Genomic DNA, 15623 nt, shown 5'->3' with positions numbered 1-15623 from the left:
TAACCTTCTAAGTTTCAATACTTTTAACTGTAGAAAGAGAACAATAATCCCTGAAATGTCTATTTTACATGTGGTTGTTGAGATCAAATGAGATCATACATAGGAAAATAAACTATGAAGTGCTGTTAGAGAATCTGAAGATATTATTTTAATTACTCACTTAATAAAAGGCATGTAGTACTAGACAAACAACACTGGAATTTATATTTTTCTTAGTTAACCTGAATTTGAAATATTATTATTGGTAAAAGAGTAAAAGACCTAGTGACAAATGACGATAATGGAAATAACTACCAACAACTATCAACTTCTTATTAGGTGCCAGAACTGTACTAAATGCTGTATATGAATTACTTGTTTAATTTCACAATAATTCTAAGTCTAGTACTATTTTCAACATTTGGTTTTACAGATAGGGGAACCGAGGCACATAGAGTAACCTGCCCAAGGTCACAAAGAATAACAGAGACCCTGAGATTCAAACCTAAGCAGTCTGACTCCAGAGCCCACAACTTAACTCCTATGCTATATACACACACTAAAAAAGCTGCAGAAAAAAAGACAGAAAGAGCTTGAGATACTAATAACATCTTGGAGCCACTCTACCATCCTTGGATTGTGTACCTCCAGATTTTCTGCTATATGGGAAAAATCAACAAACCTCTTTTTTCTTAAGCAAGTATAGTCCCTTACGGATATAGAATACCACAAAATACAGAAAATAAAATGGAATCGTAAGATTTCCTTTAAATTCTTTGAAGGCTTTAAAATTGTTAATCCAAAATTTCCAATTCACATCAAGGGGGAACTAGAAGACCTACGTTTTAAATAAATGACTCAACTGAAAAAGAAAAGTGTCACTTACCCAACAACAGCATACTGTTGTCCCTCAACAATGAGAACTTCAGCTGGTTTTCTTTCTTCTGTAGCTTGAGAATAAAGCAAAGAAACAAGAGAGACATAGATACAAGATGAAACAAAATACTGGAGAAAAAATTTAAACTAGGAAAAAACTGAAGAAGATACTTCCTATTTAGTGCCTGGAACCATTTCATATCTGAAAATAAATACTTCTTGGGAAGCAATGTGGCACAAAGTATATGAAGCATATTGGGTTTAAAAACAGAGAGATTTGGATTTGAGTTCCAGTACTGACAATTACTGGACACATGACTGTGGGCCAACTACCTAACTTCTTTGAGCCTTAATACCTGTAGCCATTAAACATGGATAACAATATCTGTCTTTCAGGGTTGTTGCTCATGATACAGATAATGATTACAAACTGCCTATCTTCTAGGTCTGGCACATGGTAGATAACCAGTAAGTAGTAAAGAAAAAAAAATGTTATCAGTTTCAAAAGGCAGAACTAGCGTTTCAACTGGTTGTCTTTTCTTTATTATAATTCTTAGAATACAAGTTAATTCCTATATTAAATGGAGAGATTATATATTTAATTTTCAAGATTTTAATCCAGAAGTTACTTTATTTTCAGCATGTGGTATTTCTTATCGTTATAAAACAAAATTCAGCACGTTCAGGTGAAAAGAACAGTGGGCCAGATTATTTTCCTGAATCAGCCAAATTAATTAGATTACCATAGGCAAGCTGTCACACTTACCTAAGCTTCAAGGCCCTTTGAGCTCTAAGACAGTAAATGTCTACTTCCTCGTTTCTTTCAAGCAAAAAAATCCAGTGTGATATAATTTCTAACCACAATTCACTCTGTATGTCAGAGTAAAATTTTTTTTTTTAAGATTTTATTTATTTCCTTTTTCTCCCAAAGCCCCCCAGTACATAGTTGTATGTTCTTCGTTGTGGGTCCTTCTAGTTGTGGCATGTGGGATGCTGCCTCAGAGTGGTTTGATGAGCAGTGCCATGTCTGCGCCCAGGATTTGAACCAACGAAACACTGGGCCATCTGCAGCAGAGCGCGCAAACTTAACCACTCGGCCACGGGGCCAGCCCCTCAGAGTAAATTTTTTGAGGATCAGGATTGTGTCTTACCCAATTCTATATATTACAGTGAGGTGGCATAGCATAGTAGTTAAGAGAAAGAGCCCTAAAGTCAGTCTGCCTGAATGTAGACCCCAGCTCTACCACTTCCTAGCTATGTAACTTTAAGCAAGTTGTTTAACCTCTTGGTGCCTCAGTTTCCATATGTGTTAAATGAGAATACACACTAACAGTCTCTAGCTCATGGACCAGTAAATGAGAGTAAGTGCTTAGAACAAATTGTCTACCATCAAATAAGCACTCAATTATTATTAACCGCTATCCATTAACCTTCATTTCCCCAGTGCCTAGCCAAGTTGCTAGTAACTCAATAAATGGATGGTGGATGAATGAATAATAACCAAGGATCCTTAACTTGGTAAGAACTAGTAAAATGTTAATGGACTTCTAATAGCATATACTTTCTTCTCTCTCAGAGGAAAAAAAATAGACTGGGACAGAAGCAGGGTATGTAAGAGAAACCTCCTACTGTCAGTATCCTCCAAAAAGGGAGTGAAAGTAAATACTTCACTTTGCAGGAAAAATACATGGTTAATTCAATCACTCTATATTTATCATTTTAATTCAAAAATCAATACGTTTGCATCACAATGGATTGCAAGCCCATGAGCTGTTCAGGGACAGAAAACATATCTTAGTTATCTAGCACAGCACCTCAAACAGTGTGAAGTCAGTCAAATATGGCTTTAAAGAGTAGATGAGTGATAAGTCTTCTAATGTTAAACTTGTGATTTAGAATGATCAGAGTGTTTTATTTTTCTTTCAATCTTTGCTACCTGAGTGCTTTTGCTTTGCTAATATCACACAATCAATTAAAAAACTGTGATTACCACCCAACATTGTTTTCCACTGAAAATGGTCACTAGACAACAGAAATTTACTAAATTTCCTCAATTCCTCTCTCTGCCCTATATGAATTAACCTATTTTACACCTGTCCTTAACCCCTTCTCTCTTGTCACAGTGGTAGAAGAGATAGCCTTTCTTTTGAACTTTGGAATCAATTCCAGAGGCCCTGCCCCACAATCACTCTGTTTCACTCTTTTCCTAAATTAACCTTCTTCCTCCTTCTGTTAAGCATAAATATAATTCAGCTTCTCCTACCTTAAAACTCTTTTCTCACCTCCCTGAGTGGATTAAGGTAATAATAATCTCTGTAATTTCTCTTATGTCTCTAGCTGCCACTTCATCACTCAATTTCCCTTCACAGCCAAACTTGTTAAAAAAGTAAGCTACATTTGCCTTCCTTTCCTCATCTTCAAGTTACTCAGCACTGAACTACAATCTGACTCTATTATGCTACTGAATTACTAAGATTGTAAATGATCTCCTACGTATCAAACTAGTGGTCATTATCTGTATGTTACTCAGTCTTTCTCTTGTAGTGCAGTTGCATTTTGTGGAAATATGAAGTATACAATTTAAAAACATTTCTATGTAAAAATATTAAGCTTTCATTAAATGCATATAATTTGAAAAGGCAACCACCTCCTCCATTAAAAATACTCAAGAACTTCCTAATTTGAAATCTGGTATTATAGGATGAGCTGTACATAAGTTTACATTATTATCACACAACAACTCCACTTCAACTGGTATACAAAAATATCTCCCAGTCATTGCATCTCTTTCATATGAATCTCAACCAATATTGGATACCAATGACAATTTTCTTCTTGAAACTCTAATTTCGTGACTTCTATGTTCTTCTGGATTTCTTCCCACTTCTCTGGCCTTCCATCTTAGTCTCTTTCATAGTTTTCTTTTTCTACAGTTCTTTACATTTTGGTTTTCTCTATTGTATCACTACTACACTATTTGTGACTGCTAATGTTTTTTTGTTCATTAGACTTAGCCCTTTTAAAGTAGAATTATAACTGTTACCTCCATCTCAATATCTGACACATAGGAGAGGCTTATTAGTATTCATGGTATGGTGGTTAAGAACATAGCTATGAAATTTATAAAGCTGATTTCAAATTTCAGCTCATCATTTGTACAAAAATTCCTTAACTCCTTGAAGCCTCATGCCTCCTCACCATAAGGTAACAATGGTATCTTCATGATAGGCTGTTATGAAGATAAACTGGAACAATGCATATAAAGTACCTGACCAGTATCTGGCATACGGTTAACACTCAATAAATATCTGAAGTTATTATTATAAATTACCACAGACACTTTCCCAGTCAACTACTTACTAACTAAGCTGGGAGCTTTAGTTCTAGGCTTTTCAAGAGACTGTCAACTAAACAAACTTAAATTAAGCACTCCTACAAAATGAACAAACAATATAAAATTGGAAGAGAGTGTATGAAAGTATACACATACCCCCTGACTTTTTTTCAGGTAAAGCAATCTTTCCATCTGATATAGAATCAACGAGATCCTGAAATTCTGCAGGAACATCAGCTTGCTTCCAGCGCTCATTGTCTAAGAGGAGGCTATTCAAAAGTAAAAGAAAGGAAGATAAACTTTAATAACATTTCAACACCATCTTCCTTGATTGAAAAGGAAGAGCTGAGTATATAAGAATTTCGTTATTATGCCTTTTAGTAATAATATAGACTACATGTATCTTAGTTAAATTCAAGTAGAACTCATGCAATAAAAGACACTGAGTTTTTAAACACTAATGGCCATTTGCTGTTATTAGTACTTAAGATTTTTAAAAGTGCTGAACACCTTAATAAACTGACATCATTCATAAGCAGTATGAATACTTTCAGAAAATATTTCTCTTTTTATATCTCTTGGCCTAACCAAGAAGAGTGGTGAAACATAATTAACTTCACTTTGAGTGAGAAAAGGAAAGTCAGTCTATTGAGGATCTTCCTGATAAGTACTTTAATGGAAATAAACATTCTAACTACACTTTGAAAAGCCAAGAAATGTGATTCTAATTCCACAAGTTGCCTTTAATTAAAAAGAAAAAGATTTGTCAGGGGTGTTGGTTGGCCAACCAATTAAGTTTCCTCTTTTAAATAAAAATGTGTTTTATAAAGAAAAGAAAAACAACTGAAGAACAGAATGAACACGGTAATGATACCTGAGCTTGGTTTTTCTCTCTTCATGAAACCTGTTCACAAATTTATTAGCTTGGCTCTGAAGTGCTCCAAGTAATGACATGCTTTTTCTTCCACAAATCTGTTCAGTGTCTAAAATAAATGTTTCCATTAATCTAGAAAGCGTTATGAATTCCGTGGAATTTAGCTTCTCAAGAAAACCATCCTAAATTTTAAAGATAACATAAAAATTATGACAGAGAGTTAGTATAACATCAACTATGGACGAGCTACATATAAAACCAACTTAGTTTAACAAGTTTTAATATCAATTTTATTGTATTTATAATATATATCAATTCATAAAAAATTATTTTAAAATCATTTTTAATGAAATTTCCCAATACTTTAGTCCTAGAAATTGAACATAAAATGCTTAAGATGTCTAAATTTTATTCTGCCCTCTATAATACAGTAGGCTCAAACAAATTCAGGTCATACCATAAAATTTTCACAATACTGGAGTTCAACTAGTTTTATTAATAAATTGTTTGGCTAGTTACACATGCATATATGTATATATACATACAAAAAAGAGCAGATTAATTTCAAATTAATTATTAAGATATTAAATTTCAAAATAAGTCTTTTAATCATTTATTTGAAAAGAATCCTTTAATAAGATTTCCTGTTTACTTTATTTGGATTATTTTACATTTCAACATCCCCCTAATAGACCACACCAGCACCATTAACCTTACTTAAGTGTTAAAAATGTAACAAGCATTATGAGGAACATAGGGACAAGGATATGATTCCAGATCCTCAAAATAATTATACTATGTACAAAATATCTAAAGCTTTATCAAAACAACTAACCTTTGCTCTGGACATGAGAAATTTGACGGCTCGATCATGGCATATATCTGAGGCACTATACAATAACTCCTGGATATTATTTGCCAGCTTTCCTAGCTCTAAGTCAGTTAATTTCATGTCTTCATTGACCCTGAAAATGATAAAAAGAGATCAAGTCAGGGAAAGTTGTGAACACTTTGTTCACCATAGGCGACATATCAATAAAAAACAAAAAGCAATTCACGTTTGAGGAAAAATTCTGTGATGTATCAAACACTTTTCTTGTGTGTGGTGAAGCATCACTTAAACAAGCCCAGATAATACAAACATATTTTACCCTAATCTTATATATGAATAATTTTCTATCTCTGTGTAGCATTTATAACACTTAGTTCAGACTCTGATTAGAAATTCTGCAAGAACGACAGCAAAAAAAATTCTAGTTAGACACAAGGTGGTAGCTGTAGTAGGTTGTTCACAGGTGCCTAGGATGACACAGTGAAAGGAGGAAAAAGGAAGAAATGTTATTTCTTAACAAACAGGACCTCTTTTTACCTATAATTATGAATGATTGTTAATATTCAGTTCAAGTGAAGTAATATTTCCTAAGCATTTACTGTGTTTAGGTGCTAGACAATGGAGGGGATACAAGAGGTCGCTGGCCTCAAGGAACTTATAATTGAACAGAAGTATTTATAAGAGGTAATACATTTTTTATAGTTTTGAGGAGGAAATGTAAGATTTTCTGTTTTCATACATTTTCAGCTGGGCATATAAAAGTCACTGATTCGATGGCAACAATTCAGTTTAGTGTTATCATGAACCAAGTTAAATGCCTTAGCATCACTTTAATCCCTTTCAGTAGAATTAAAGTAACTTTCAAAGATATTACAAACAGGGTCTGATGTATATTAATTTGAGGCAAACCACTACTCTAACTGGGTTAAGGTATTAAAGTTATTACCAGCTACCCTTCCAAATTATAATATCACTAAATTTACTTACTAATGCTTTAAAATAATAGATGAATTCATACTCTTAAAGTACTCCCAGAAACAGTATCTTGTTTGGTTCTCCATCTCTGAAGCAGATAGATAAACATCTATGTTACAGATGAGGATACTGAATCTTTGGAAGTTTAACTGACTTACCCACAGTCACAAGGTTAAAAGGGTGAGACTAGAACCCAGAATTAGTCTAATTCTATTTCTAATCTGCTAAGCTTCCTCTACGCCAACATTTACTCTATATAGTCCAGTGCTATTTCAATAGCAGCTCCCAGAAAACTGTTAGCTTAAATTTCAAAGTTCAAATTTACTATTGAAATAAAATTTTATCTCCTGAAGATTTCTAAAATTTACCCCCATGTAACAGAATGATTAAGTATTTGGAACTCTTGGCAATATGCTACCAATTCACAAAGATATAAACCGAAAATAGCAAATAAAAACAACTTACATCTTTAAAAAAGTAGGGTGACAATCCAAAAAGCTGGGAAGTTTGGTTTTTAAAAAAAATCATGTATTTAGGGGAGTGACGTCAGTGACATGGCAGAGTGAGCTCGTCTGGGACTCTCTCCCCTCCAAATTACAACCAAAAGAAGCAACTGAGTTCCAACCAAAAGAATCCTAATAATACAGAGATTGTCAGAGACACACAGCAGCCAAATGACGGAGGGCGGAGAGGCTGGAGCTCCCCTTGGAGAAGCTGGAACAGGGTAAGAGAGAACTTCACTCCCTCCCCTAGAGACTGGGATCGCTGCTGAGGGTGAGGGAAGGAGTGGGGGAGGGCCCACACGTCCACGGGATTGTCCAGGACTTCCACAGACCTGTGCAGCAGAAACCCTCTAACAGGGGAAAGTTTTCACATGGGGGGAGACCATCAAGCCAGGGCCCCAAGAAACCAGAGAGCGAAAGCTGATCAGAATCCAGATCTGTGCATGAGAGAAAGTGTCCCTTCTCCTCCAACCCACGCTGCCCGCGCCATTGCAGCTGAAGACGCAGGGCTCAGAATGGGCAGCTCTTGACCCCCACCTAGAGGCGACAGGCTGTAACTGCAACCGAATAATAGCATCATGTGCAAAAACCACTCCTCTACCATCCAGCAATTTATAAAAGCTCCAGTTCAAAAGGAAAACAATAAAAACACAGAATTATGTCCTGAGGACTTGGAAATGGGTAAACTAAGTGAAAATGAGTTCAGAATAACTATCATCAAAATACTCAAGGAGGTAAAGGGAAACAAGTCAACGAGTTCTGGAGTTACTTCACAAAAGAGACTGAAACTATAAAGAAGAACCAATCAGAAATACTACAGATGAAAAATACAATGGATCAGATAAAACAGAATATAGACTCCCTGAATGCCCGTGTAGACATCATAGAGGAGAAAATTAGCATAATCGAAGACAGACAGGTTGAATGGCCCCAGACAGAGGAAGAAAGAGAACTAAGAATTAAAAAAGCCAAAGAAAATCTCAGAGAAATAGCTGACTCAATGAGAAAATGCAACTTAAGAATCATTGGAATTCTTGAAGGCATGGAAAAGGAAAATGGGGCAGAAAGTGAGCTCAACAACATAATAGCAGAGAACTTCCCAAATCTAGGGATTGAGCAAGAAGTGTGTGTGGAGGAAGCTTTCAGACCTCCTAGATTTCTCAATACAAAAAGACCTACTCCAAGGTATATAGTAGTAAAAATGGCAAAAATGAATGACAAAGAAAGAATACTCAGGGCAGCAAGGAAGAAAAAAATAACCTACAAAGGAGCCCCTATCAGACTTTCAGAGGGTTTCGCTACAGAAACCTTACAAGCTAGGAGAGACTGGAATGACATACTCAAAACTTTAAAGGATAAAAACCTTCAGCCAAGAATACTTTATCCAGCAAAAATATCCTTCAGATATGAGGGAGAAATTAAATCCTTTCCAGACAAACAAAAGCTAAGGGACTTTGTAGCCACAAGACCCCCACTACAAGAAATCCTCAAGAAGGCCCTCATACCTGAAAAAAGAAAAAAAGGGAACAAGGGGTCACAAAATACAGAGTTGGGAGACTAATAGATAGAACCAGAATAGGATAGCAAATATTCAACTATAGCATTAGGATAAAGGGAAGGAAATCACCAAAGCAAAGACAATCTTATCACTCTAACCACAAACTCACAAAACAAGTTGGAATAAGAGATGAAAATAATAATTTAGGAGGGGAGAAGGAAAGGGACTGAATCGGTTTAGGCTAAGGAAGTAAGAGGCCACCAGAAAAGGGACTATGTTATGCACAAGGTTCTGAATACAAACTGCAGGGTAGCCACTAAACTAAAAAACAGAACAGAGACACAAAACATAAATAAGGAAAAAGCTAAAAAACCCAGCATAAGAAATTGCAGAAGTCAACGGGTAGGCTAAAACATACAGGACGAGAAACAAAGGAAACACAGGAAAACCGGAAAATGAACGACAGAATGACAGCATTAAGCCCTCATGCATCAATAATCACCCTGAATGTAAATGGATTGAACTCTCCAATAAAATGGCACAGAGTGGCAAGATGGATTAAAGAACAAGATCCAACAATTTGTTGCCTCCAGGAAACACACCTCAGCTCCAAGGAGAAACACAGGCTCAGAGTGACGGGGTGGAAGACAATACTCCAAGTTAATAGCAAACAAAAGAAAGCAGGTGTCACAATACTCATATCAGACAAAACAGATTTCAAGATAAGGCAAGTAAAGAGAGGCACAGAGGGCCAATACATAATGATCAAAGGGACACTTCATCAAGAAGAAGTAACGCTTATAACTATCTATGCACCCAACACAGGAGCACCAAAGTTCATAAAGCAACTATTAACAAACCTAAAAGAAGATTATCAAAAATAACACAAAAATAGTAGGGGACCTCAACACCCCACTCACATCAATGGACAGATCATCCAAATAGAAAATCAACAAGGAAACAGTGGAGCTAAACAAAAACCTAAAACAGTTGAACTTAATAGACATATATAGAACACTTCACCCCAAAACAGCAGAATACACATTCTTCTCAAGGGCACATGGGACATTCTCAAGGATAGATCATATGCTGGGAAACAAGGCAAGCCTCTACAAATTCAAAAAAATTGAAATAATAACAAGCATCTTCTCCAATCATAATGCTATAAAGCTAGAAATTAATTACAAGAAAAAAGCTGAGACAGGGACAAAGATGTGGAGACTAAACAATACGCTATTGAAGAAGCAATGGATCACTAAGAAATTAAAAAAGAAACAAAAAAATACCTGGAGACAAATGAAAATGATAACATGCCATACCAACTCATATGGGATACAGTAAAAGCTGTATTAAGAGGGAAATTCACCGCAATACAGGCACATCCAAACAAACAAGAAAAATCCCAAATCAGCAATCTTAAATTACACCTAACTGAATTAGAGAAAGAAGAACAAACAAAGCCCAAAGTCAACAGAAGGAGAGAAATAATAAAAATCAGAGCAGAAATAAATGCTATTGAAACAAAAAAGGCAGTATAAAGGATCAATGAAACAAAGAGCTGGTTCTTTGAGAAGATAAATAAAATTCACAAGCCCCTAGCCAGACTTACAAAGAAAAAAAGAGAGAAAGCTCAAATAAACAAAATCAGAAATGAAAGAGGAGAAATAACAACAGACTCCACAGAAATACAACGGATTATAAGAGAATACTAAGAAAAACTATACGCCAAAAAAATGGAAAACCTAGAGGAAATGGATAAATTCTTGGATTCCTACAATCTCCCAAAGCTTAGTCAAGAAGAAGCAGACAATTTGAACAGATCAATCACAAGGAAAGAGACTGAAACAGCAATCAAAAGCATCCCAAAGAATAAAACCCCAGGACCAGATGGCTTTCCTGGGGAATTCTACCAAACTTTCAGAGAGGATTTAATACCCATACTTTTCAAGATATTCTGAAAAATTAGGGAGGATGGAACACTTCCTAACACATTCTACGAGGGCAACATCATGCTGATACCAAAGCCTGACAAGGACAGCATGAAAAAGGAGAACTACAGGCCTATATCACTAATGAACATAGATGCAAAAATTCTCAACAAAATTTCGGTAACCTGACTTCAGCAATTCATCAAAAGGATCATACATCATGATCAAGTGGGATTCATACCAGGACACAGGGATGGTTCAACATCGACAAATCAATCAACGTGATACACCACATCAACAAATTGAGGAATAAAAAACACATGATCATCTCAATAGATGCAGAGAAAGCATTTGACAACAGCCATTTTTGATAAAAACTCTGAACAAAATGGGGATAGAATGAAATTACCTCAACATAATAAAGGCCATATATGACAAACCCACAGCTGACATCATACTCAATGGGAAAAAACTGAGCGCCATCCCCATGAAACCAGGAATGAGAAAAGGATTCCCTCTATCACCACTCTTATTCAACATAGTACTGGAGGTTTTGGCCAGAGCAATTAGGCAAGAGAAAGGAATAAAAGTAATCCAAATAGGGAGGGAAGAAGTGAAACTCTTGCTGTTTGCAGACAACACGATCTTAAATATAGAAAACCCAAAAGAATCCATTGGAAAATTTTTAGAGATAATCAACAACTAGAGCAAAGTTGCAGGGTATACCATCAATTTACATAAATCAGTAGCATTTCTATATTCTACTAATGAACTAACAGAAAAAGAACTCAAGAACACAATACCATTCACAATCACCACAAAAAGAATAAAATACCTCGGGGTGAATTTAACTAAGGAAGTGAAAGACCTATACGACGAAAACTACAAGGCTTTTCTGAAAGAAATGGATGGTCACATAAGAGACGGAAAGACATTGCATGTACTTGGATTGGAAGAACAAACATAGTTAAAATGTCCATTCTAACTAAAGCAATCTACAGATTCCACGCAATCCCAACCAGAATCCCAATGACATTCTTTACAGAAACAGAACAAAGAATCCAAAAGTTTATATGGGGCAACAAAAGACCCTGAATTGCTAAAGCAATCCTGAGAAAAAAGAACAAAGCTGCAGGCATCACAATCCCTGACTTCAAAACATACTACAAAGTTACAGTAATCAAAATAGCATGGTACTGGTACAAAAACAGGTGCACAGATCAATGGAACAGAATTGAAAGCCCAGAAATAAAATCACACACCTATGGACAGCTATTCTTCAACAAAGGAGTTGAGGCCCTACAATGGAGAAAAGAAAGTCTTTTCAACAAATGGTGCTGGGAAAACTGGAAAACCACATGTAAAAGAATGAAAATTGACCATTCTTTTTCACCATTCACCAAAATAAACTCAAAATGGATCAAAGACCTAAAGCTGAGACCTGAAACCATAAGGCTTCTAGAAGAAAATGTAGGCAGTACACTCTTTGACATCAGTATTAAAAGGATCTTTTCAGACACCATGTCTTCTCGGACAAGGGAAACAATAGAAAGAATAAACAAATGGGACTACATCAGACTAAAGAGCTTCTTCAAGGCAAAGGAAGACAGGATTGAAACAAAAAAACAACCCACTAACTGGGAAAAAATATTTGCAAGTCATACATCTGACAAAGGGTTAATATTCATAATATATAAAGAACTCACACAACTCAACAACAAAAAATCAAACAACCCGATCAAAAAATGGGCAGAAGACATGAACAAACATTTCTCCAAAGAAGATATACAGATGGCCAATAGGCACATGAAAAGGTGTTCATCATCGCTGATCATCAGGGAAATGCAAATAAAACTACACCCATTAGAATGACAAAAATAACCAAAACAAATAGTAACAAATGTTGGAGAGGTTGTGGAGAAAAAGGAACCCTCATACACTGTTGGTGGGAATGCAAACTGGTGCAGCCACTATGGAAAACAGTATGGAGATTCCTCAAAATATTAAAAATAGAACTACCATACAATCCAGCTATCCCACTACTGGGTATCTATCAAAAGAGCTTGAAATCAGCAATTGCAAAAGTCCCATGCACCCCAATGTTCATTGCAGCATTATTTACAATAGCCAAGAGGTGGAAGCAACCTAAGTGCCCATCAAGTGATGGTTGGATAAAGAAGATGTGCTATATATATATATATATATACAATGGAATACTACTCAGCCGTACAAAAGAACAAAATCGTCCCATTTGCAACAACATGCATGGACCTTGAAGGAATTATGTTAAGTGAAATAAGCCAGATAGAGAAGGACAATCTCTGTACAACTCCACTCATAGGAGGAATTTAAAAATGCAGACCAAGAGAACAGATTAGTGGCTACCAGGGGAAAGGTGGGGTGGAGGGTGGGCACAAAGGGTGAAGGGGTGCACTTACAACATGACTGACAAACAAGAATGTACAACTGAAATTTCACAAGATTATAACCTATCATTAACTCAATAAAAATTTTTTAAAAATCATGTATGTAGTAATTTGTAATTTTGCTTTTTAGAAAGATTTTTAATTTTTTAACTCCAATTGGATCTCTTCTATGTTAATAGAAAAAAAAATCACAAACATGATCCAGCAATTCTACTTCTAGGTATACATACAAAAGAATTGAAAGCAGGATCTCAAAGAGATATTTGCACATCCATGTTCACAGTAGCACTATTCACAATAGCCAACAGATGGAAGCAACCCATGAGTCCACTGACAGATGAATGGATAAACAAAATATGGTATATACATACAACGGAATATTATTCAGCCGTAGAAAGGAAGGAAATTCTGACACATGCTACAACATGATGAAACTTGAAGACACAATGCTAAGAGAAATAAGCGAATCACAAAAGTGCAAATATTGTATGATTCCACTTATATGAAGTACCTAGAGTAGTCGAACTCCTGGAGACAGAAAGCAGAAAGGTGGTTGCCAGGGAATGGGTGGAGGAGGAAATAAGGAGTTGTTGCTTAATGAGTACAGAATTTCAGTTTTGCAAGATGAAAAAGTTCTAGAGATTGATTGCACAACAGTGTGAATATAATTACCACTACTGGACTGCATTTACAAATCATTAAGATGGTAAATTTTATGTGTTTTTTACCATAATTTAAAATAAAAATTTGTTTTTTAAACGCATAAAACTATATTTACAAGTTATTTATCCGACAAAGGCTCTAAGAAGTCCTGCTGCAAAGATTCCCCTTGACCTTTTTTTTATAAAGATTTTATTTATTTATTTATTTATCCTTTTTCTCCCCAAAGCCCCCCAGTTCATAGTTGTATATTTTAGTTGTGGGTCCTTCTTGTTGTGGCATGTGGGATGCTGCCTCAGTATGGCTTGATGAGCAGTGCTAGGTCTGCGTCCAGGATCCAAACAGTCTTTTCAATAAACGGTGTGAGGTCAGAAAAATATACATATGGGGAAAAAAGAAAACCTCATACTGTACAGAAAAATCAATTCCAGATAGACTGTATATCTGAATGTGAAAGGGATAGCAACAAAGCTTCTAGAAGATAACATAAGAGAATATCATCAAGGCCTTAGGGTAGAGAAAGATTTCTTAAATAGGACATCCCCCAAAATGCATAAACCACAAAGGAAAAGAATGAATCATAGGACCATATTAAAACTAAGAACTTTTGTTCACCAAAGACCCCAATAAGAGAGTGAAAAGTCAACCAACAGAGTGGGAGAAGATACTTGCAATATGGACAACTGACAAAGGACTTGCATTGAGACTACACAAAGAACTCCCATAAAGCAGTAAGAGATAAAAGGCAAACCAACAAAGAAGTGGGCAAACCAAAGGACTTGAATAGGCACTTCACAGAAGAGAATATCCAAACAGCCAATGAATATATGAAAAGTGCTCTCTTACCAGTCATCAGGGAAATAATTAAAACTACTACACCCGTGACATATCTACCAGAATGGCTAACATGTAAAAGATTGATGATACTAAGAGTGAATGAACATGTGGAGTGACAAGAACTCTTCTACACTGTTGATAGGATTATAAATGACTACAATCACTTTGGGAAATTGTTTGGGCATTAGCTAAACTGACCATTCATATACCTTATTCATTCCTAGGTATATATATATTCAAGAGAAATGCTTATAACATGTGCACCAAAGACATCTACAAGAATGTTCATAACAATCAAATGGAAATAACCCAAATTTCATCAACAATAGAATGAATAAATACACTGTGGTGTAGTCAGACAGGGGAATATTTGTAGACAAATAAACTACTGCTACGTGGAACAACTTAGAAAAATATCACAGATATAATATTGAATGAAAGAAATTAGAGACAAAAATCATGAGTCTATTTATGGTTCCATTTATATAAAGTTTAAAAACTGGAAAAAAACAATAGTTTTAATGGTTTCCTTTGGGAAGAAGTAGAAGTCATAGTGGCAAGGGGCACTTCTAGAGAGCTGGTAATGTTCTATTAAGTTGGGTGGTAATTACACCAGTGCATTCATTTTATGATAATTAATTGAGCTGAACACTTATAATTGGTGCATTGTCCTATATGTGTATTATACTCCAATTAAAAAGTTAAAACAAATCAAAAAAGTAAAGAGGGTACCAGCCCTTTGTCTCTCCTTCCTGCTGCCAGAGAAGTAGATAAGATGATAAAAGCTAGAGCAGCATCCTTAGACACAGATGGAAGCTGCACAATGAGGATGGTAGTAGAGCCGGCTTCTAAGCTCTGGACCTCCTACCTCTGAATCGTTAGATGAGAAAAACAAAATTCT

At 35.6% G+C, this 15623-nt stretch overlaps 1 protein-coding gene across 12 annotated transcripts in view; it reads right to left on the bottom strand.

Moving 5' to 3' along the window:
* The window catches only part of VPS54 (VPS54 subunit of GARP complex), a 106708-nt gene that overhangs the window by 20638 nt on the left and 70447 nt on the right, over window positions 1-15623 (bottom strand). For 7 of the 12 annotated variants that reach the window (XR_011504266.1, XM_014836793.3, XM_014836791.3 and 4 more), the window contains 4 exons: window positions 5899-6028; window positions 5064-5245; window positions 4346-4458; window positions 866-929 (listed from right to left, as the gene is read on the bottom strand). Coding sequence is in view for 10 of the 12 variants with exons in the window: in XM_014836793.3 (XP_014692279.1) it covers window positions 866-929; window positions 4346-4458; window positions 5064-5245; window positions 5899-6028 (489 nt within the window). In the remaining 2 variants the exon portion in view is untranslated. The remainder of the gene's footprint in view (window positions 1-865; window positions 930-4345; window positions 4459-5063; window positions 5246-5898; window positions 6029-15623) is intronic. The other 5 variants (XR_011504267.1, XM_070512717.1, XM_070512721.1 and 2 more) reach the window with 1 other exon arrangement.

Source organism: Equus asinus, chromosome 6 (assembly GCF_041296235.1).
Source record: "Equus asinus isolate D_3611 breed Donkey chromosome 6, EquAss-T2T_v2, whole genome shotgun sequence".
Classification (NCBI taxonomy): domain Eukaryota; kingdom Metazoa; phylum Chordata; class Mammalia; order Perissodactyla; family Equidae; genus Equus; species Equus asinus.
This window is presented reverse-complemented; position numbering and strand designations above follow the sequence as displayed.